Source organism: Rhinoraja longicauda, chromosome 10 (assembly GCF_053455715.1).
Source record: "Rhinoraja longicauda isolate Sanriku21f chromosome 10, sRhiLon1.1, whole genome shotgun sequence".
Taxonomy (NCBI): Eukaryota; Metazoa; Chordata; class Chondrichthyes; order Rajiformes; family Arhynchobatidae; genus Rhinoraja; species Rhinoraja longicauda.
The window spans coordinates 18,252,945-18,277,647 of NC_135962.1; the positions used below are offsets into that span (position 1 = coordinate 18,252,945).

At 45.5% G+C, this 24,703-nt stretch overlaps 1 protein-coding gene across 2 annotated transcripts in view; it reads right to left on the bottom strand.

Annotated features, from left to right (window-relative positions):
• Positions 1-3,380: 3,380 nt before the first annotated feature.
• The window catches only part of rab15 (RAB15, member RAS oncogene family), a 128,672-nt gene continuing 107,349 nt past the window's right edge, over positions 3,381-24,703 (bottom strand). For both annotated transcript variants that reach the window (XM_078406312.1, XM_078406311.1), the window contains 5 exons: positions 17,909-17,969; positions 16,183-16,260; positions 16,012-16,101; positions 12,039-12,104; positions 3,381-4,002 (listed from right to left, as the gene is read on the bottom strand). In XM_078406312.1, the coding sequence (XP_078262438.1) occupies positions 3,844-4,002; positions 12,039-12,104; positions 16,012-16,101; positions 16,183-16,260; positions 17,909-17,969 (454 nt within the window). In that variant the 3' untranslated portion in view covers positions 3,381-3,843. The remainder of the gene's footprint in view (positions 4,003-12,038; positions 12,105-16,011; positions 16,102-16,182; positions 16,261-17,908; positions 17,970-24,703) is intronic.

Here is a 24,703-nt window from a genome sequence, read left to right on the forward strand (position 1 = left end):
CAGATGTCATCAGGCAGCTGAACCATCCAACCAACAACTAGGGAGCTACCATCTACATCATTGGAAACCCTTGGACTATCTTTAATTGGGTTTTACTGCACTTTATCTTGCACTAAACGTTATTCTCTTTATCCTGTATCTGTACAATGTGGACGGTTTGATATAAATCAAGTATAGTCTTTCCACTGACTCTCCAGCATGTAACAAAAAGCTTTTCACTGTACCTCTGTACACATAACAACAAAAAATATGTCTTGTTGAATGAGGTGTGACTTGGTTTTGAAAGGTCATTTTTACTGCTGAATGACACCTCCAGACAGAGAATAATTTCATCTATATGCAGATGATAATTTGCTTGGAAAATTACTTCAAATATTCCTTGCTTTTAAAATTATTTAAAAATAATGATTTGATTTTTGTTTACCTTCATTAATCTTACATGTATGTGTATCATTATTTTTTCTCTGTAAAATGTTTCACAAATTACTTTCTGGTTTAGTTTAGAGTGCGGAAACCGGCCCTTCAGCCCACCGAGTCCGCACCGACCAGAGATCACAGCACATTAACATCACCCTACACACACTAGGGCCAATTTACACTTATACCAAGCCAATTAACCAACAATTCTGTACGTCTTTGGAGTGTGGGATGAAACTGAAGATCTCGGAGAAAACCCACGCGGTCATGAGGAGAATGTACAAACTTCGTTCAGACAACATCCGTAGTCGGAATCGAACCCGGTACACTGGCGCTGCAAGGCAGCAACTCTACCGCTGTGCCACCATGCCACACTAGTTTGAGACTTATTGAGTTTGAGACTTAATTTGGGACTTATAAGGCTTCATCAGTGTGACAGGTTGTTCGGCCCATTCAATGTTGCTGAGAGATCTTGTACATTGGACTTGCACTAAGATGGATAAGATGAGCTTTTCCAATCTTCGAGGATAGCTTTTTGGTGGGGGCTGCAAAATGTAGGCTATTGTGAAGAGGGCTTGATTATTCAAATTTATCTTGGGCCAGATCAGGGTGTTTTTTTAATTTTATTTTTCATTAGTATTTGACAAAATCAATCAATGTAATTGCTTAAAAGAACTTGAGCTCAATGCACCAACCCCTTGTCTCTGAACAGACTAATGTCAAAATAGTAACCCACAATATGTCTGGAAGCTCATGGTAAGCTCTGCAGAGATGCCTTGAAATATACTTAGCAGATTTTAGAGGAATACAGTTCTGAGAACATTAAAAGCACCATTAAACCAGCGATATTTGTCTCGACACGATTTGTGGTACAGGTCACAATTTTTTTATTTATGGGAAAGTAATTGAACTTGCCATGCATTTTAGTGCCTTATTTCAGCAGCAGAAGCAAGCTCAAAAGTCTCAGTCAAAATATTCCTTTGGTTTTCGTTTACCAAAGCTGTAACCGAAAAACTGAATACCTGAAATCACTCAAACTTTCTGCATAATGGCCCAAAAAATCATCAAACATAATAGGTTAAGGTGTTCACAACTCTGCATGTCATTGTGCATACTTTCATTTGTTTACTGCCCATTTGTGTTGCGCTTTTAGCCTTTAGTTTTTTTCCCATAAGCATCATGCTGACCAATGCTTGCCATGGTGAAATTGGTCTGTAAGCTATGTGAATGCTTTCAAAGCCATTTACAGCATCCTGAAAAGCAAAATGTAAAATCTGCAAGGCAGCCTTTTTTTCACAAAGATATTTTACTGGAACAAAAATATAAACTCTTTTTCGAGGTAGACCTTGTGGGTATTGTCTTGTTTGTGAATTAAAGCCCAAAAAACAATTATGCACAACTTGAAAAATACATTCACACTTTATATTCAAAAGATCATTGAATGAAATGACAATGGATTAAATTTGTGTAGACATAAATATTATCGCTTCCAATTGTAAATATTAATATTTGTATTAAAAATATTGAATTGCACCAACTCAGAGACCTGGACCTTAAATCACCATGGCACAATTCAAAATTCACATTGCTCCGCATGTTGAAATTGACTTTCGTTGCAATTGTACAAGTGGCATGTTTAATGTTCATGCTAGCAAATGAACCCAGTTTGGAACACATTTAGAAGATTAAGCAACAAATTGAGTGATGTCTTTACTTCAATAGATCTAATTCCAGTAGATCTCTCTTCAACATTACAAAGAACTAGAGCAAATGATCAGAAGACATTATTGGAAATATATTTTTCCTTGTATATGTAAAAAGTACACCAATGTTCCTATGTACCTCATGCCTTTTGATTCATGCCATTGATGCCATTGACGATCTGTACACTGCAAGGGCCAGGAAGCGAGCGGGCAAGATCATCTCTGACCCCTCTCACCCTGGCCACAAACTCTTCGAAGCACTTCCCTCTGGAAGGTGACTCTGGACTGTCAAAGCAGCCACAGCCAGACATAAAAACAGCTTTTTTTCCACGAGTGATAGTTCTACTCAATAACCAAAGTCTGTAGTCTCTTTTTTGCTCTGGTTTATTATCACCCACATGTTTAGACCGTAATGTTGTATCCTTATTGTTTTGATGTGGTTATGCTTTATTCTTAATTGTTAACTGTGTTGTCATTTGTGAGCGGAGCACCAAGGCACATTCCTTGTATATGCATACTTGGCCAATAAACTTATTAATTCATTCATTAAAAACCAATGTGGATTTCCACTGATCATTCCTTCAAACTGCACAGATCTATCACATCACTGTCAGAGGGCTTTGAACTTTGGATGTAAATATTACGGGAATTCAAGAAAAAGACCAGAATTATAGAACACACACTCCGCAGAATTTTCAATTTTAAAAGTAGTTTTCAGCTTTCACAATGAAAAAAAATCCTGTCCTATAATTTCACAAGATGCTCCAAATTTAAACCTGTAAGGCTTGGACTTGGAACGGAATGTTGATTGGTTTAACTGCTTAGCAAAATGTATATTGTTTTTGTTTTTGACATGTGCAGTGGTGGGATGGTAATGTTTTGAGTGGATGCCATATCAGTCTCCTATTTAATCCAAGCAGCAATACTTTCCTTATTTTCAGATCTCCAATGAAGACCAAAAATAGATGGACAAATGGCAAAATATACATTTTAAAATGAAAGCAATTTACAGCTATGATGCAAAATTAGTTATAGGTATTGCTCAAAGCTATTAATCCACAGCACAGCTCTGGACAGAAAATAAGTAAGAGAATGAGCTTGTTCATTCATGAAAGTATTAATTTAAATTAGCCTTTATTAAAGCCATCTTTTCATCATGTCTTGAAATTATTGTCATAATCCCAAACCCTTCTTGCAATTCTAAAAAGAGTCGTGTGTGTGTGTGGAGATACACTGGTCTGAGAAATTATTGGTCAAAAAAAACAACAAACAACATTTTTATTGAGCATGTTCAAAGAATAATAATAGCATTTTGCAGAAACTAACGACACAAATGGGGGATATTTCAGGAAATGGGCATATTGATTGATCTTGAGACGCTTTATCTGGAAGGGTCATTCACATACGAAACAAATACTGAAACTGCAGTCTTGTGGAAACTGGGCTACTGGATCAACATTCGGTGATCTGAACATGAATCACAGCACAGTAACTGTACAAAAAGCACAGCAGACAAGCCTGGTCCAAGAAATTGTTGAATCACAGAGCCAGGACAAAATACAACACCGATAAAAACTGACTGTAAGAATTAATCCAACTCAAGGGAGAGGCAGGATTCAGATGAATATTTGAGATGACACAGTGTAGGAGCAGGCAACCAGGTCTTGAAAGTTTGAGGCGTGACTCAGTCAGCTGAATAGGACTTTTCTTATTTGCTATATTTCTAGCACCAGCAAGCTTTTTGTGAATCATCCATCCGCTCGGTTTTGCTGTCATCTTCTTCTAAATCGCCAATGACAAGTTCATCGGGAGTTGACAGCCTAAGTCCATCAAGCTCCTTCTTGTGGGCCTGTAACACTAGTTCCGTCAGTCGAGTGAATGACTATGGAAGAGAAGCACATCAAAATACCATGGGGTTACAAGAGCAACAAAACAATGCCAATAAAAGAAAATCATAAAACAGTAGAGGCTGGAAATTTGAAACAAAAACGGAAAATGCTGATTTTTTTTTTTTAAATGTCAGGCTACGTTTGCGGAAAGAGAAACAGTTAATGCTTTGGGTCAGGGGCTTTTCATCCGAACGCTGTGCAATTTGTACTGTTCTGCCAAAGGGTCTCGGACATTAAATGTTAACTATTTCACCCTCTACAGATGCTGCCCAACAACAAGCTGAGTGTTTCTAGCATTTTCAGTTTTTGCTTCAAAGCAACTACGATATTAAATTTTTGATCTGTCATAAATACAAAAATACCTATTCATCTTTGGTTCCTGCTGCCTTATGTGTGGGACAGGTCTAACCACAGGTTGTACTTACGGTGCAAATGGGAATGAATCCAGACGTACAGAGATGAAGGTGATGGCGAAGACCTTTGTGCACAATTAGTGCACTGATGAACACATCCGCCCCAATCAGTCTGAAGACTGAATCATGCTGAAGAGGGGTCCCGACCCAAAATATCACCTATCCATATTCTCCAACGATGCTGCCTGACTCGCTGAGTTACTCCAGCACTTTGTGTCTACTTCCACCCCAAATACTTTTCTTCTCTTCCTCAGCAATCAAAAATGCTACATTTCAATATTCAAGGAATGAGCAGGGTAATGATTCAGTGCTAAGTCAACACCTATTCTCATCGGTGCTTTTAAGAATGATAACTTTGTTAACACAAAGAATGAATTGTCAACCGAGTTCAGAAAATAGAGATTGAGTGAGTTAATGGTGGTATTCTTCCTGTCATGTTCCTTGCCAAAGTCATGCCCCAAACAACATTTGGCACAGATGAGCCATAGAATATTTATTCACAAAATGCTGGAGTAACTCAGCAGGTCAGGCAGCATCTCGGGAGAGAAGGAATGGGTGACGTTTCGGGTCGAGACCCTTCTTCAGACGTCTGAAGAAGGGTCTCGACCCGAAACGTCACCCATTCCTTCTCTCCCGAGATGCTGCCTGACCTGCTGAGTTACTCCAGCATTTTGTGAATAAATCGATTTGTACCAGCATCTGCAGTTATTTTCTTATACTACTTGAGCCATATAATATGTTGGTCAAAGTTTGGGTGCTCTTAAAATTGAGATTTTTTAAACTTCAAAATATTACTCTATTCTCAGAATTGACAAAGGTTTAAGATATAGAACATTTGAATGTCACCACTTTTAGTACCAGCCATGTTATTTGTTTATATCATGTCAGCATGACATCAATTTCTCTTTAGAAACAGTCCAAGGAGTATTTGCATGGTTGCAGCCCCTCAGTACATTATGGCCAGAGGCAGTAAACTGTGACTGTTCCCAAAAGAACCTTTGTGGCAGTCACACTGAGCTTCAGCGAGTCATCAGCTAGCAGTCTTGGAGTTTAGAGTTTGCCAATCTGATACAATTGGTTGTGAACTTGATCCAGAAGACAAGAGTTCACAAAATGTATCTTTCACCAGACTGATAATTTCGAGCAGCTGATGTTTGTCTCAGTTTGTCGCTGGCAGTGGCCCAGGCAGCAGAGCTGTGTATCATGTATTTGTTTGGGATGTATCTTGAAAAAGACCATCACATTACTTTTCATATTGTTTCAGAAAAGTTGAGGACCAAAGAGCATATTGTAGCGACCATGGAGAATGGTCTAGGTCGTCGAACCCTCGGATTGGCCAGCGAGGTCACGTGGGAACGCGACCATGGGGATTGGTCCAGGGAAGGACATCGCTGATTGGTCAGCGATGTCATGGGTGCGTTTGGCGCCCGATTTAGTTAGTTCGTCTGAGTCTTCAAGGAGGACAGTAAGTTTATATTGGTTGTCCTGCGACTTGTTGTTTTGATTCTGTATTCGTGTATTGCGGTTGCAATAAACTTCATCTACAACTACAAGTCTCGGACTCGCCATATTGGTGACCCCGGACGTGATCTGGACGATCACCGACTGAGAAAAACCCGACGCCTCGTTGACGATGACTGAGCAGGGCGCACCGGAGTCAAGCGCGGCGGACGTTCATCTTCCGTTATTTTGGACGTACGCACCGCAAGCTTGGTTTATCCACGCCGAGGCCCAATTCCATATAAAGAAGGTGTCGGATGATTCCACGAAGTATTTCTACCTCGTCAGCGCGCTATCGCCGGACACAACCAAGCGCGTGATGCGGTTCATAATAAATTCACCTGCGGAAGACAAGTATGAAACCATGAAGAAGGTATTACTGCGGACCTTCGGGTTAAAAAAGCATGGTGGTGCGGCAAAACTTCTGCACCTACCGGAGCTTGGAGACAAACTGCCTTCCGTCCTCATGGCCGAAATGATGGTGCTAGCCGGTGAGCATACGGATTGCCCGATGTTTGAGCAGGCATTCCGCGAAAAACTCCCCGAGGATGTCCGATTGCTGCTTACGGATTGTTCTTTTAAGGACCCCGAAGCATATGCAGCGAAAGCGGACGCGCTCATAGCGGGAAAAAACAAGGCAGGGGATTCCATCAACAAAGTCTCGACATCGGTGACCACGCCACAGCGACGGCAAGATGGCGCCACGTCTCCCGCCAATTCTCCGAAAGCCCGCCAAAAAGATCCGCACAAGCGCGGCTGGTGCTATTATCACCTACGATGGGGTAACGAATCCCGCAACTGCCGCTTGCCTTGTACCTTCGCGGGAAATGCCTCGGCCGATCGTACATAGGGGCAGTTACGATTGGCCAGAACCGGCGCCTCTATGTCCATGATCGATTCACGGACACAGAATTTTTGGTAGACACGGGAGCCATCGTCAGCATAGTGCCGCCGACCGACCTCGAAACCAGATCGGGTAAGACAGGTCCCACCCTCATCGCGGTGAACGGCAGCCCAATTCGCACTTTCGGTACACGGAAAATGTCCCTGGGTTTAGGCCTCCGCACGTACGAATGGCCATTCATCATAGCCGACGTCAAACAAGCGATCCTGGGCGCAGATTTTCTCTGGGCTTTTTCACTGGTTCCTGATGTCCGCGGTAACGACCTCCGACCTTCCGCCGAAGACGAGCACGTCGCTCCGACAATCGCCTCCTCGCTCAGCCCTACTGTCCAGGCCGTCGTCGCGGCCCCCGACTCGTATGCTGCGATTCTGGCCGAGTTCCCAGAGCTGCTCGTTCAACGTTTCGACGCACCTTCGGCTAAACACGGTGTGGTCCATCATATCCGCACCGAAGGCCCTCCCGTTTTCGCTCGGGCCAGGAGACTGCCGCCAGACAAACTGGTGGTGGCAAAGGAGGAGTTCAGGAAGATGGAGGAAATGGGAATTGTCCGTCAGTCTGACAGCCCGTGGGCCTCGCCGTTACACATGGTCTCCAAGGCATCTGGGGGGTGGAGGCCATGTGGCGATTATCGGCGTCTCAATGCTGTCACCACGGCTGATCGCTACCCCATACCGCACCTACAGGACTTTTCATCTGGGCTGGAAGGTGCGGTAGTGTTTTCCAAAATCGATTTGGTGCGAGGATATCATCAGATTCCGGTGCGACCGGAGGACATACAAAAAACTGCAACTATAACTCCGTTCGGGTTGTTTGAATGGTTGCGTATGCCTTTCGGTTTAAAGAACGCGGCACAGGCTTTCCAGCGACTGATGGACCGCGTGGGCCGGGGTTTACCCTTTTTGTTTATTTATCTAGACGACATCCTGATAGCCAGCCCCTCCGTGCTGGAACACCAGGCCCATTTGAGGACCGTGTTCCAGCGGCTCCAAGACCACGGGCTCATTATCCAACCCTCCAAATGTCAATTCGGCCTGCCTGCCCTTGATTTTCTAGGGCACAGAATTACTCCTGCCGGTGCCGCCCCTTTACCCGAGAAGGTGGAAGCCATCCGGGCCTTTCCCAGGCCCACCACTGTAAAAGGGCTGCAGGAGTTCGTCGGTATGGTTAATTTCTACCATAGATTCGTTCCGGCAGCGGCGCGAGTCCTGCGCCCGCTTTTCCAATGCCTTGCAGGGAACCCGGTAGAGTTGTTGTGGTCCCCGGCCGCAGAGTCGGCTTTTACGGCAGCTAAGGCAGCCCTGGCAGACGCCACCATGTTGGTCCATCCGAGCCCCTCCGCCCCCACGGCCCTGACGGTTGACGCCTCTGACGTGGCGGTGGGTGGGGTTCTGGAGCAGCAGGTTGGTGGCCATTGGCAGCCTTTAGCCTTTTTCAGCCGGCAACTAAATTCGGCCGAGCTGAAATATAGTGCATTTGACCGAGAGCTTCTAGCTCTCTATTTAGCTGTCCGTCATTTTAGGTATTTCCTCGAGGGCCGCCCATTTGTGGCATTTACGGACCACAAGCCATTAACATTTGCGTTTTTGAAATTGTCTGACCCATGGTCGGCCCGCCAGCAGCGGCACCTGACTGCTATCTCCGAATTTACAACAGATGTTCGTCATATCGCGGGTAAGCTTAATGCCGTTGCTGACGCCCTGTCTAGACCTGCTTTTCCCCCTATTTCGGCGGTGGACTGCGAGGTGGATCCCCAGGAGCTCGCGGAGGCGCAGCTTCTGGCGGATACCGTTTCGGCTTACCGGTCCACCACTTCGGGATTAAAGTTGGCCCAGGTGGCTTGTGGGTCGGAGGGCACGAAAGTCTGGTGCGATATTTCTCTTCCTCGTCCCAGGCCGGTAGTGCCGCCTTCCCTTCAGCGCCGAGTTTTCGATGCCATTCATGGGTTGGCGCACCCGTCCATCCGCTCCACCTCTGCCTTGGTAGCAGCGAGGTTTGTCTGGCATGGCCTGAGAAAACAGGTAGCGGGGTGGGCACGTTCCTGCGTGCCCTGTCAGACCGCTAAAGTCCAGCGCCACGTCCAGCCCCCCGTACAGGATTTCGAGGTCCCGGCCTTTCGTTTTTTTCACATCCACGTGGATTTGGTCGGACCTTTGCCTTCCTCCCAGGGCTACACCCACCTCCTCACGGTGGTGGATCGGTTCACCCGGTGGCCAGAGGCTTTCCCATTGTTTGATATCTCGTCAGCGTCTTGTGCTAGGACTTTGGCCCTCCATTGGGTAGCTCGTTTTGGGGTCCCGGCAGTTATTACCACTGACAGAGGGCCACAGTTCACTTCGTCCCTCTGGGCCGCGCTGGCGGAACTGTACGGGTCCAAGTTACAACCCACAACTGCATATCACCCCCAGGCAAATGGACTCGTAGAAAGGTTCCACCGCCAACTTAAGGCGTCCCTCAGTGCAAGGCTTGAAGGCCCGGACTGGGTGGACCAACTCCCTTGGGTTCTTTTGGGCATCCGGACTGCTCCTAAGCCAGATCTCGGTGCGTCGTCTGCAGAGCTAGTATATGGCTCGACACTTCAAGTACCCGGAGACCTTTTTTCGGACCCTTCAGCCCTGCTCCCTTCGGTCCCATCAGCGTTAGCATCTCTCCGGGAACGGGTGGGCTCCCTGGCTCCAGTGCCGACTTCACGCCATGGGTGTTCCATGGTGCATGAACCGGCTGCCCTGAAAGACTGTGAGTTTGTTTTTCTGCGTAAGGATGCCCATCGCGCCCCGTTGCAGAGGGTCTATCAAGGGCCGTTCCGGGTGTTACGTAAGGGAACGGCTACTTTCACCTTAGACATGGGCGGCAAGAGCGAACTAGTCTCGGTGTCCCGGCTCAAACCTGCCCATTTGGACCCGGATCAACCAGTTTTGGTCGGTCAAACCCCTCGGAGAGGCCGACCTCCGTTAGTTCCGCCCAGTCCAGAAACCCCCGTTCTGACAGTTCCTTCAGGACCTCCCGTTTCGGCAGTTCCTCCAGAGCCCCCCGTGCCGGTAGTTCCTCCAGAACCTCTCGTTCCGGCTGTTCCACCAAGTCCGGAACCTCCGGCTCCTGTGGTTCAGGCTGTCCCTCTCCGTACTCGTTGTGGTCGCGAAATCAGGCTCCCAGCTAGGTTCCGCACCTCGGGTTCTGGGGGGGGTCATGTAGCGACCATGGAGAATGGTCTAGGTCGTCGAACCCTCGGATTGGCCAGCGAGGTCACGTGGGAACGCGACCATGGGGATTGGTCCAGGGAAGGACATCGCTGATTGGTCAGCGATGTCATGGGTGCGTTTGGCGCCCGATTTAGTTAGTTCGTCTGAGTCTTCAAGGAGGACAGTAAGTTTATATTGGTTGTCCTGCGACTTGTTGTTTTGATTCTGTATTCGTGTATTGCGGTTGCAATAAACTTCATCTACAACTACAAGTCTCGGACTCGCCATAATATGAGAATTCTGCATGGCTTGTTAATCAGCAGAATTTAATAGACTAGACCAAGTTGGGCCCAAACCACTCCTGCATTGGTGTAGCACCCTCGCCTCCCCCAATTCCCCCTCCCCTCTCCCCCCTCAACTCTCCCCCCCTCCCTCTCCCCCTCCCTCCCCTAGGGTTGCCTCTCCTGCATTAGTGCAGCACCCTCTCCCCCCCACTTCCTCCTCCCCCACTCCCCCCTCCCCTCTCCCCCACACTCCCCCCTCCTCTCTCCCCGTCTCCTCCCTCCCTCCACCCCCCTCCTCCCCCCCCTCACTCCCCTCCTTACCCCCTCCCTTCCCTCCTCCCCTCCCACACCCCCTCCCTCCCCCACCCCACCTCCCCTCTCCCTCCACTCCCCCATCCCCCCTCTCCCCCATCCCCGCCTCCCGACCCGGGGGGCCGCCATTGGAGGAGCTGGGGTGGGGGGTGGTGTGGGGGAGAGTCCTGTCCCGTCCCGGTGCGGGGATGTTCAATGGTAGATGGCGGCGGCTATCCCACTGTTGCTGAGCTGCTGGGCTCTGGGCGGCGTGGGAAAGGCGCTGAGCCGGCCGGGGAGAGGAGGAGGGATGGGGGAGCCGAGGGCAGGCCCAGCACCAGGCCCAGGCCTCGGCCTCCACCTCCAACAAAGCCCGGCCTCACCGCTGCCGCCGCTGCTGCCGCCTTTCCCCTTGGCCCACCTCAGGCTCGCGGTTACCTGGTCACGTCCAGGCCCAGGCCCAGGCTCCGGCTGCTTCCTCCGGCACCAGGCCTGACTCTCCCGCCCCCAAGGGACAGGCGGCCGAGCCCTGCTCAACAGGCCCCAACTGCGCAAGCACAGACGCATTCGTTCTGCGCACGCACGGATGCGGCGGCCATCTTACGTAAGTATCAGATCAATGGAGCCCCAACTGCGCATGCACGGTTTTTAAAACATTAAAATGTGAATCACTTTAAAAACAACACTGATTTCAATGAAACTTCTTCCATAGGACCACGGGACGACGGTGAATAAGGAGAACCTAAAATCGTCACGCTCTCGTGTACCATTTTAGCTGTAGTTCAGGAACAAGCGAACAAATGAGAGTTTTAGTATATAGATTGAAAGAAGAGCCTGATCAGTTGGAGGTTCCTTAGGAGCCGAGTTGCCAAGCCACAGAGTGGACAAAATAAGGAAAATACAAAGTAAAACTTTTACATGAAGCTAATAGAAAAGACAAGGTTATGAATTCTACAATATGCTTGTTTTAGACAAAATGCTGGAATAACTAAGCAAGTCAGGCAGCATGTCCGGAGAACACGGATAGGTGAGGTTTCAAGTCGGGACCCTTCTTCACCTATCAACCTATTGATGTTCTCTAGAGATGCTGCCTGATCCGTTGAGTTACTCCAACATTTGTGTCTTTCTATGGTTTCAACTAGCATCTGCAGTTCCTTGTTATTACATAATGTTTCTTTTACACTTCATTTTGTCACAGTGATCATCCCTTTGAAAGACGCTTTAAATGACTTTGCGTATCTTGACACTATATTCAATTTACATCAAACCACAGAGCTGTGGCACTGGGTCCCACTGGGTTACATTTGCAGACTTGTATCACCACAGATTGTGAACCAGAGCCAGTCCAACTGATCCATTAATCCTTTAATTCTTGGCCAATGCCACCAAATAAACAATGGATCCAATGGTCTTCTGTTGTGTAAGCCTTTACAGTTCTTTAAATATAATGTTTCCACTCACCTCTTTGATGTTATAGTTGGTGCAGGCACTTGTTTCAAAGAAGTCCATTCCATATTCTTTTGCAAGCTTTGCAAGGAAATATTGAAAGGATATTTAACAATAGATCAAACAGTGAATACACAATTACCACCCCTACTATGCTCCTTTAACAAAACACAAGGAATGTATGTCATGCTCATTTATTTTAGTACTTGGATGTATCCTTACATACCAATTCATATTGTGCTCATCAAACATACCCTAATGTTGCACAACGTTCTGCAGATATGAGTCAAGAACCTAAGACTCAGAGCAGGAGTTGGTCATCTGGTCAAACAAGCCTGCTCTGCCATTCAACAGGATCATAAGGAATAGGAGTAGAATTAGCCCATTTGGCCCATTGTCTACTCCGCCATTCAATCATGGCTGATCTATCTCTCCCTCCTAACCCCATTCTCCTGCCTTCTTCCCATAATCTCTGAAACCTGACACCAAGATAGTGGCTGATTTTCTACTTCAGTTCTATATTCCTACAAACTCCCCAGAATCCTTGATTACCTTAATATGAAGAAATTCTATCGTTCTCTAGATTGAACAAACTCAATGAATGTGCCTCTACAGCCGCCTAGGGTAAAGGATTCCAATCTTGGTTGCATTCCTTCCAAATATCTCCCTTTGTTTTTGGAAAGGAGACCAAACCTGTACATAATACTCCAGATGCAAGTATCACTTCAACAACACGGCTGGTTTGACATGCTTACATTTGGTCCCACACTTACAACAGCAGCCACGCACATTGCTCAGTACAGTGAACCCTTGTTTTAACAGACACCTTCATACGGATGTAGCAGACGGGTCTGTCGCTGCCACCCCAGGCTCTCACCACAACCCCCAGCCGCTAACTCCATTCCTGACTCGCAAGGTGCACCAGCGATCCCTTCTTCACCCACCGCACGGTCCAGTTGACGTGGCTGTTGGTGTGACTCACGATGTAGCCCCTGGAGATAGAGCTTTCTTTGGACCACCACCACTGACAGGACCTACTCGGTCACTGTAGGACTCCCTCCCCTATCACCTGCTGCTGCTTCTTCACGTTGGCCATCATTTTGCCTGCTCTCCTCCCCACCCACCCCCCCCCCCCGCCACACCCCCCCCTCTCCTCCTCCTCTTCCGGAGTCGCCGACATACTCCACCTTGGAAGCAGCAGCAGGTGAGAATGGAGGGAGCCCCATAATAACCGAGCATGTCTTGTCGGTGGCAGCTGCCTGAAGAAAGTTTTGCCCCCAGCGCTACAATGTGAGCCGCAACAATAGTGTGTCACTGGACCGTGCGGTAGGTGCAGAACGGCCCGCTGGTGCAGAACGGCCCGCTGGTGCAGAACGGCCCGCTGGTGCAGACCAGCAGCATCAGTGCCTAGTTTTAAGATGAAATGGCACAAAATGATGCAGTAACTTCGCAGACTGAATCAGTCCAAAGAAGGGTCCTGACGTCACCTATCCATGTTCTCCAGAGATGCTGCCTGACCTGCTGACTTACTCCAGCACTTTGTGTACTTATGTGTAGTAACCATCATCTGCAGTTTTTTGTTTCAACTACATACAATTATAATACTTCACTCGGTTAGAATGGACAACCAGCAATAATGGACACCATTCCCCCCTCCCCCCTTATAGTCCATTATAACGAGGGTTTACTGTAATCGTAAAGAAAGATAGCTACCCATTTATAAATCTAGTTTGGACTCTTATTCCCATAACTTATTCTTAAGGATTCAACATTTAGATTCAAGACAACCACTGCAAAAACTCCCCAACGAGCCCCTCATACCTCGAGCCCTTTAGTTCAGCCATACCAATAGACCAAGCACAGCAGATGTGGGTAGCACAATCGTGATGGTTTCTGATTGGGAAATGATCATGATTTTCTACTAGTCTTATATTTTAGACTTGTTCCTGTTATTGAACCACAATATCATCACCAGGGCAGCAAGGTGGAACCACAATATCATCACCAGAGTCGCTGCCTAACAGCGCCAGAGACCCGGGTTCAATCCTGATTGTGAGTGCTGTCTGCAAGGAGTTTGTACGTTCTCCCTGTGACTGGTGGGGTTTCTCTGGGTTCTCCAGTTTCCTCCCACATTCCAAAGATTTACAGGTTCGCAGGAAATGGTTTTGGGTAAACTGATGGGACTGAAGGCTGATAAATCCCCAGGGCCTGATGGTCTGCATCCCAGGGTACTTAAGGAGGTGGCTCTAGAAATAGTGGAAGCATTGGAGATCATTTTTCAATGTTCTATAGATTCAGGATCAGTTCCTGTGGATTGGAGGATAGCAAATGTTATCCCACTTTTTAAGAAAGGAGGGAGAGAGAAAACGGGTAATTATAGACCAGTTAGTCTGACATCAGTGGTGGGGAAGATGCTGGAGTCAATTATAAAAGACGAAATTGCTGAGCATTTGGATAGCAGTAACAGGATCATTCCGAGTCAGCATGGATTTACGAAGGGGAAATCATGCTTGACAAATCTACTGGAATTTTTTGAGGATGTAACTAGGAAAATTGACAGGGGAGAGTCGGTGGATGTGGTGTACCTCGACTTTCAGAAAGCCTTCGACAAGGTCCCACATAGGAGATTAGTGGGCAAAATTAGAGCACATGGTATTGGGGGTAGGGTACTGACATGGATAGAAAATTGGTTGACAGACAGAAAGCAAAGAGTGGGGATAAATGGGTCCCTTTCGGAATGGCAGGCAGTGACCAGTGGGGTACCGCAAGGTTCGGTGCTGGGACCCCAGCTATTTACGATATACATTAATGACTTAGATGAAGGGATTAAAAGTACCATTAGCAAATTTGCAGATGATACTAAGCTGGGGGGTAGTGTGAATTGTGAGGAAGATGCAATAAGGCTGCAGGGTGACTTGGACAGGTTGTATGAGTGGGCGGATACATGGCAGATGCAGTTTAATGTTGATAAGTGTGAGGTTATTCACTTTGGAAGTAAGAATAGAAAGGCAGATTATTATCTGAATGGTGTCAAGTTAGGAAAAGGGGACGTACAAAGAGATCTGGGTGTCCTAGTGCATCAGTCAATGAAAGGAAGCATGCAGGTACAGCAGGCAGTGAAGAAAGCCAATGGAATGTTGGCCTTCATAACAAGAGGAGTTGAGTATAGGAGCAAAGAGGTCCTTCTACAGTTGTACCGGGCCCTGGTGAGACCGCACCTGGAGTACTGTGTGCAGTTTTGGTCTCCAAATTTGAGGAAGGATATTCTTGCTATTGAGGGCGTGCAGCGTAGGTTCACTAGGTTAATTCCCGGAATGGCGGGACTGTCGTATGTTGAAAGGCTGGAGCGATTAGGCTTGTATACACTGAAATTTAGAAGGATGAGGGGGGATCTTATTGAAACATATAAGATAATTAGGGGATTGGACACATTAGAGGCAGGAAACATGTTCCCAATGTTGGGGGAGTCCAGAACAAGGGGCCACAGTTTAAGAATAAGGGGTAGGCCATTTAGAACGAGGATGAGGAAGAACGTTTTCAGTCAGAGAGTGGTGAAGGTGTGGAATTCTCTGCCTCAGAAGGCAGTGGAGGCCAGTTCGTTGGATGCTTTCAAGAGAGAGCTGGATAGAGCTCTTAAGGATAGCGGAGTGAGGGGGTATGGGGAGAAGGCAGGAACGGGGTACTGATTGAGAGTGATCAGCCATGATCGCATTGATTGGCGGTGCTGGCTCGAAGGGCTGAATGGCCTACTCCTGCACCTATTGTCTATTGTAGGTTAATTGGCTTCTGTAAAATGTCAATTGTCTCCAATGTGTAGATTAGTGATAGTGTATCAAGTGATTGCTGGTCGGCGTGGACTCACTGGGCGGATGGGCCTTGTTTCCACGCCCTATTTCTAAAGTCTAAAGTCTAAAGTTTTTTTAAAAAGGGAGAGTTCATCATTTTAACCCTCTTCTATAAATAGCTGCAGTGTGCAGCAAGAACTTACCTTGTGACCTTGCCTTGCACCTACTTGCCTCTTCTGTTCCTCGTCAGCTTTATTGGCGATGAGAATTTTCTGAACCCCTTCTGGTGCATACTAGGGGGCAAATATACAATGTCATGTTAAAATCGGAGTAATATTTATTCAAGGTGAAATAATGTAAAGCCACTCTCTTACCTCATCAACATCACTGGCCCACTTCATGATATGCTGAAAGGACCGCTCGCTTGTGATATCGTACACCAAAAAGATTCCCTGTAAGTAAAGGGCAATACAATTTGTAATACAGAGGTTCGTGGAGCACAGTCATTACTTGGATTGAGAATGTAGACCATAGTTGTAATGTTGAGATGTAAAGAGGCCTGTGCTGCTGCATCTGTCGCTCGTTTAAGACTCTCTTTAGATGGATAGCATTTTTGAGTTGCTGAATGATTTTACCTTTATTTTGTTCAAAACAGCAGTTAGTAATGATTGCAAGCAATGAATTAGCACTGCAGGACGGCACAGTGGCGCAGCAGTAGAGTTCCTGCCTTACAGCGCCAGAGACCTGGGTTCAATCCTAACCACGGATGTTGTCTGTACGGAGTTTGTACATGACCACGTGGGTTTTCCCAGGATGCTCTGGTTTCCTCCCACAATCCAAAGATGTAAAGGTTAATTTGGCTTTGGTAAAAATGTGAAATGGTCCCTAGTGTGTCGGATAGTGTGAGTGTACGGGGATTGCTGGTCGGCGTGGACTCACGGGGCCAAAGGGCCTGTTTATGTGCTGTATGTGCAGTATCTCTAAACTAAACAACACTCAACTCAACTAGATTAAAAAAAATGAAAGCACTGAGTATACTCAGCGGCATTTGCAGAGGAAGAAACAGAGTTAATATTGACCTTCCTTAAGAACCAGGAAAAGCTGATGATAATAAAGTTTCATACTGCAGAGAAAGTTGGGCTGGGCAGAGAATGGAGGGGGAGGCAGAGAGAACAAAAGGTGGGGGAAGGAGGGGCAGGAGAGACTTGATGGCGGGTGTGATGTTGATGCTGATTGGAAGCTGTTGAACAACAACAGTCTACATGGATATGGTGTAACGAGAACTCTATGAATAAATCTGAAATTACCAGAGAAAGAAAGGTAAATGAAATACGCTGGTCATGCGAAATTCAAAGCTGGATAGCTAATTAACTGAAGCTGTTGAATTCACTGTGAGCCCTCAGCCTGCAATGTCCAGTATTGGATGAAGGACATCTATTCATCACGCTTAAGTCTGAATAGGGTCCTGACCCAAAACATCATCAATCCATGTCCTCCAGAGATGCAGACTGACCCACTAAGTTATTCCAGCACTCTGTGGGGGGTTTTGTTGGTAAACCAGCAGCTGCAGTTCCTTGTGCGTCCAAGCTTATGTTCAGCTTTGTTGGAACAGTGCAGAAGGCAGAGGTCAGAGTGGGAGTGGGATTAAGATTTAAAGTGACATGTTGCTGGAAGCTCAACTTCTATTCCGTGACCACATTTTAATCATGTTTCAGAGGGGGAGAGCCAAGTGGCCAGTCATTATTCAGGACAGTGGGCTTTTCCACAGTCGGAGGCTGCAGTTACAAAGCTCAGCTCCTACACAGACAAAATAATAAGCAAACTAGTGAATTTGGGTACACTTTCAGCGCTTTGGATACATCATATTACCGTGGCAAAGACCCAATGAATTCCTCTTAAGGAACAAGGCAACCACAGCCATGCAATAAATTCAACCACAGGTAAATACACACCTGGGTTGTTAGTTTTTTTCTGATTTCTGTCCCATCCTAACTTTTGGTGCAGTTCATGAACTTGTTTTCAATTGAAAATATTCTGGAAGCCAATAGGGCAATCACTGCTACTTCCCAGGAACACAGAGAGTAACGTCGCAAAGCTCACCTGGGCCCGCCTGTAGTACTGCTTTGTAATAGTCTGGTATCGTTCCTGCCCTGCGGTATCCCTGGGAACATAATTTAAAATAACAATAATTAAATTATAATTACCAGACCCAAGTTAAATTGAAATATGTGCACACAACTCAACTGTCAATAGCTTCCAATATTTTCAACAGCCCAAGAACGCTTCAATCCCTCTGTATTTCACTCAGGTGCAATCTTCCTCCATTATGATAATAGTCTGCCTTATGATTCCTCTTATCAAAGTACATAACCTCATAATTTCCCCATTAAACTCCATTTGCCTTGTTTTTGCCCGCTCACTCAACTCGCTTATATCCTGTTGCGATGCCCAGATATGATCATCAGAACATGCCTTTGAAACTATTTTCACGTCATCAGCAAACTTGGATGCCTTACACTCTGCCCCCTCAGGTTCAGATTAGTTTATTGTCATATACTTCAGGGTGCAATGACATTACTTATTTGCATGAAGTTCATGGAGTGAATAAATAGTATATATGGTAATGATAGATATAACGACAAATGTAAAATAGTGGCACGATGCAGAAAATTGTGGAATTTTTCAACCTGATGAGGCACAAGTATTTTTAGACTTTGATATGTAGTGTTCTGTAGCAACAAATTGATTTCATCCCAGTGCCATAAGTACCTTAAGTTTGTTATATCAAAAGAGAAATGTCTTCATTAAGAGTGTTAAGCAAACCATTTTTGCTTTTTTTATGTGTGGCCAGAGGATATATTTTCATTACCATCACCACAAGGTTTTGAAAGGTAAATCTCACCACAAGTGCATGGTTTGGCTTGCCTCAATATGATTTTTTGTAAAACATACTATAAAGAGTTTCCCAAATGCACTTTCAGTGAATTTTCAAAGCTCATGGATTAGACAAGAGTGGGAAATGGAGATATTCGAGACAGGGATGGGATAAGTGGATCTGTGTTCATGGGAGAAAGGCGAGTGAGATAGAGCTCGAGGGGTTAGTGGAATCAAGGGATATGGGGAGAAGGCAGGCACGGGTTACTGATTGTAGATGATCAGCCATGATCACAATGAATGGCGATGCTGGCTCGAAGGGCCAAATGACCTCCTCCTGCACCTATTTTCTGTTTCTATGTTTCTATGTTCAGGGGGGTACAGCAACAGTGACTTAAAGCAAGCGGAATAAAGGCTGAGAGATGACCTTAAGGAGCCGTTGTAAGCATTGGCCATGGCTACTGCGGCTCCCCACAATGTAACGTGTCAGAGAAAATGCCTCACTGATGAAGTGTGGCAGTGCTGCACGTTTGCTCATGACCCCAAGCTGAGGAGGGAGGCAAGAAAGGACTCAATGTGACTGCCAACCTAATCGACACGGTGACCCCAGGTCAAAATCTGATTGCCCCACAGTGTTGAGTGACTTTATTTATTTTTCCCCCATCTAAATTCTGCAAATTTTATTCCCTATCTTGGATTACCTTGGATTCCGTCAGGGCGAATTTCCCTGATGGCCTCATAATCCCACTAAGAATTCACAATCCCACTAAATTTTATCAGAGGAAACTTGAAAACATAATTCGGTCCCGTCAGCTTAGCGTTTGTATAATTGGGGCACAAGCAGCGATTCCTATGATTTCTAACAAGTCACAGTCTGCCACCAAAAGGAAGATTCATTTTTTCCCACTCTTTGCTTTCTGACTGTTAACCAATTCTTAAACAATTCAAATCAAAAAGGGGCTTTAATCCTGACAATGCAGAGGCCGGTGCCCAGGGTAATGTGAGTCCACACAAATCTGGGAGTTGATAGGGGTTTGTGGCTGAACGCCAGCGGTGCCACATCCAGTGTGATTCAGCTCAATCTCACAGTGCAGAAGGTTTGCTCGGCACTGGGATATAGGAACCAGGAGCAAGGGTAGACACTGCCCCCTTAACCCCACATGCATACCAATCTATGGCTCCCCACTGATGATTTCACGGAAGTTAGAACGGAGACAAGGCCCTCACTTTGTATCCGAGCAGCAGAGTAAGATGGGCATTTTGCTTGGCATGGACGAGTTGTGCTAAATAGAGTCTTTTCATGCTGTATTATTCAATATCTCCGTAATCATGCCCATGTTTAAAAAGACATGCATTTATTTTGAATAGTTCACTTTAATTTCACAACTTCCATGATGTAATTTTTTAAGGGAGTGTCGATTGTAATTTATGAAACCCAGCAGCCAGTTGATGCGTGCTGAGCTCCCTCAGGCAGCAACATGTAAAGACCAAACATTTTCTGTTTTATTGAAGTTAAATGAGAGACAAACATTGGTCACATCACCAGGGATAACTCCATTGTTGTTGTTCAAAATATTGCCTGGGGATCTAATGTGGAGAAAGGGCTCTTCCATCCAAAGATTGTTCCATCCAAAGATTACCTCTGATCACGCAGCATTCCCTCAGCACTGCATTCGAATGTCAGCATACATTTTAATGCTACTGCCTTTGCATGGGGTTTGAACCTGATATCTTGAGTTACAGGAGTGCGAGTGATATTGTACCTCATCAACCATGGTGGAGTATCAGACAATTGAGTGTGACCTTTGTGGTAATATTGTGTCATGTGACACACGGTTATTACTCAAGGTTCTGTTATTACATCGTTTAGCTTGGAATTTGCCAATTGGCTTCGGTAAAGATTGTAAACTGTCCCTAGTGTGTAGGATACTGCTAAGGTACAGGGATTTTACTGGTGGGCGCAGACTCAGTGGGTCAATGGACCTGTTTCCACACCGTACCTCTAAACTAAACACAGACATTATCAATGCTTGTTGATCCCTTGGAAATTGACAGAAGCAGAATAAGCAACGATTTCCATGACAGTGCAATGTTTACCCTAGAGGTGTGCTGCAGACCCCCTGTGCAATTCCTGTGTTACTGGCTCCCCCAGTGAACTGTAACTTCCAAAGGACCTGTGCACTGTTTAAATTACACGACTCTCTTGCACGTTAATGGCAAAGATAACCCAGCCCTCCTCTCCTTTTGATGCCTCACTTCATCGGTAACCATACGTTCATCTTTTCCTTTGATCACTTTCTCCTCTTCTACCAAGTGTAAAATGTCTAGCATGGTTCAAAATGTGAACCCACCACAGACGATGGACGCATTGTGACTTAGTTGATTTAGTTTATTGTCACGTATACTGAGGTACAGTGAAAAGCTCTTCTGTTGCATGCTTTTCAGTCAGCGGAAAGACCATCCAGTTGGTGAGAGGTGGTTCAATTGCCTGATATAAGCTGGGAGGGAACTGTCCCTGAATCTGCAGGTGTGCCTTTACAAACTTCTGTACCTCTTCCCTGATGTGAGACGGGTGTGACTCGTCCTTGATTATACTGGTGTGCTTGCCAAGGCAGCGTGGTGTAGATGGAGTCAATGGAAGCGAGGTTGCTTTGTGCGATGGTCTTGTGATGCATCCACATTTCTCTGCAATTTCTTGTGGTATTGGATGAATGAACTCCCTTATTCTCCTTGAAGTCTACTGGCCATTTCGATTTACCACCATGAAAGAAACACATTTATTTTTAAGAGTTATTTTCTATTCAAATTGGTCTCATGAGGTCTCACATGTTTGTCTCACAGGTTCAGGTTCTTGCAGGAAACCTGGGTCTCCGTAACCTTAAACTGCGAACGCTGGGTTAGTAAATGAGGCTAAAGAAAGTGCTCGACCCAAAAAGTCACCCATTCCTTCTACCCAGAGATGCTGCCTGTCCCGTAGAGTTACTCCAGCATTTTGTGTCTATCTTCTAACATACCAGATACCAATTATTGTAAGAATTCATGGGGCCAAATCCTTACATTAACTTTGCTATTATTCAAGTAACGTCTTCTGTTTCTAAAGCAAAGTACAACAGCTAAAAACTGTTTTTAGAAAGCAGGCACTTGATTTGACGACAGAATCTATTTGCATTTGCATCAAATGTGCTGGCATTTAATGCCCAGGTGACTGATTTATTGCCTTCTCACCTCTTGACAGACTAGGGCTGAAATTAATTATACTTTTAAACTGCTCAACACTAAATGGCTTCAGATTTTATTTTCAGTCAGTCCTCAGCAAAGTCTGACACTGAATGTTCTAACGTATGGATCTCAGAACATATGAGCATAACAAAAATGTAAAAATATAAGAGCAGGAATAGAAACATAGAAACATAGAAAATAGGTGCAGGAGGAGGCCATTCGGCCCTTCGAGCCAGCACCGCCATTCATTGTGATCATGGCTGATCGCCCCCAATCAATAACCCGTGCCTGCCTTCTCCCCATATCCCTTGATTTCACTAGCCCCTAGAGCTCTATCTAACTCTCTCTTAAATCCATCCAGTGATTTGGCCTCCACTGCCCTCTGTGGCAGAGAATTCCACAAATTCACAACTCTCTGGGTGAAAAAGTGTTTTTCTCACCTCAGTTTTAAATAGCCTCCCCTTTATTCTAAGACTGTGGCCCCTGGTTCTGGACTCACCCCAACATTGGGAACATTTTTCCTGCATCTAGCTTGTCCAGTCCTTGTATAATTTTATATGTTTCCATAAGAGCCCTTCTCATCCTTCTAAACTCCAGTGAATACAAGCCCAGTCTTTTCAATCTTTCCTCATATGTCAGTGTGCACTTTAACCACATGCGATTTTTTCTATTACAAATGTCAAATTGTGGAGTACAAAGGCAAATAAATGAATTACGGGTTTTTGTCCCAAACATTATGGAGGGCACTGCATCTCCTCTTCTGCGATACTTCCTCACGGCCCTTAATTCCTATATATTTCAAAAGTGTATCAACTTCCTCTTTAAATTACCCAATAAAGTAGCCTTTACAACTCAGGATGAGAAATGCATTATTCTATGAGAATATTCATCACTCTCTCTGAGAATATATTCCTACAAATCTCAGTATTAAATGACCAGTATTAAATTTAATTAAGTTCGGGCAGCATAAGGCACAGCAGTAAAGTTGCTGCTTAACAGTGCCAGAGAGCCATGTTCAGTCCTGACTAAGGGTGCTGTCTGTATGGAGTTTATATGTTCACCCTATGACTGCGTGGGTTTTCCCCAGGTGTTCCGGTTTCCTCTCACACTCCAAAGATGTACATGTTAGTAGGATGATTGGCTTCTGTAAATAGTTCCTCACATGTAGGATAGTGCTAATGTACGGGGTGGTCCCTGGTCGGCCTGTTCCCATGCTGTATCTTTAAACTAAACCACCCTGTAATCTTGTAACTATCTCCCCTTGTTTGAGATTCCTGTTTGAGAACATTGGAGACTGAGGGGAGACATGAAGAAAATAGATCTAATTTTTTCGCTGCATATTCCAGGACAATCCTTTCAACCCAGAAATTGTTACTACTGGCTACTTTACAACCGGTTGGATTATGAAAATTCATCCTTACAGAATTCACAAATAGGGATACAAGGAACTCACAAATCACTTTCAAAAATTGAAATAGAGAATTATATTTGCTCTCACAGAATTTATGTGAAAAAAGTAAGTACTGTAAATCTACACAATATTAACTTTTTTTCCAACTCCCTCTTCTTGACTTTCATGCAGATAATGTTGCTACACGATGTGGAAAATTGCAATAGTCTGTATTTTAGAAATGCATTCCCCCCCCCCCGCCCTAATATGGGGGTTACGTGTAAATACATTCTTAAATAAGGGACAAAAATCATGGACAGTACTCTAGTTGCAGCCTTACCAGTACTCTGTAAAATTGTAACAATACTTTCCTATTTCTAAACACCAACCATTTCTGGTATCTTTTTGTCTGCACTGGAACACCTCTATCCCTCTGTACTTTGCGAATGTGCACTCTTTCTCCATTTGGATAATAGTCTGTCTTAAGATTCCTATTACCAAAATACATGATCTCACACTTTCCCCCATTAAACTCCATTTGCCAGTCTTTGCCCGCTCCCTCGACCTGTTGCAGAGTCCAGATATGGTCATAATGACCTACCCCAACAGTCTGTCTTGCCCTTTTCTTTCTTTATTGTTTTTTAGTATGTATTAAATGTATGTTTCAGTGTTTTTTAGCTTTGTATTATGTAGGGGGGGGGGGTCGGGGGAAACTTTTTTTGATCCCTTACCTCGACGGAGATGCGATTTTTTTCCATATGGTATCTCCATCCGCATTGCGGCCTAACATCGAGGAGTTGGCGGCCTCTTGCTGGGGATCGACTTTGGGAGCTCCAACCGTGGGAGCCTGCAGAACTTAACATCATGGAGCTTGCGGTCCCTGTCGGGGATCGACCTCGGAGCTCCAACCACAGGAGCCCGTGGACTTTAACCTTGGTTAGGGACCGACTTCTGGAGCTCCACGCTGCAGGAGCTTCGACCGCCCCGATCGCGGGAGCTTCGACTGCCCCGACGTGGGGGCTTCGATCACCCGCTGTGGGATCTTTGATCGCCCCGACTGCAGATGGCTCGACTGCCCCAACCACGGGAGAATAAAGAGGGAAGCAGATTAGACTCTATTTCCTTCCATCACAGAGGAATGTGGGGAATCCGCTATGGATGTTTATGTTAACATTTATGTAGTTGTGTGTCTTGTTGCTTTTTTATGGTATGACTGTATGGTAAATTGAGTTTCACTGTACCTTAAATGTTACACGTGACAATAAAATACCTTTGAACCTTTGAGCCTTTGAACCCCTCAGTCTACTTTTGTGTCATAAGCAAATTGGTTACTTTACACTCCTCCCTCTCAGATTTAGATGAGTTTATTGTCATATACACCAGGATGCAACAAAATTCCTTGTTTGCAGGAA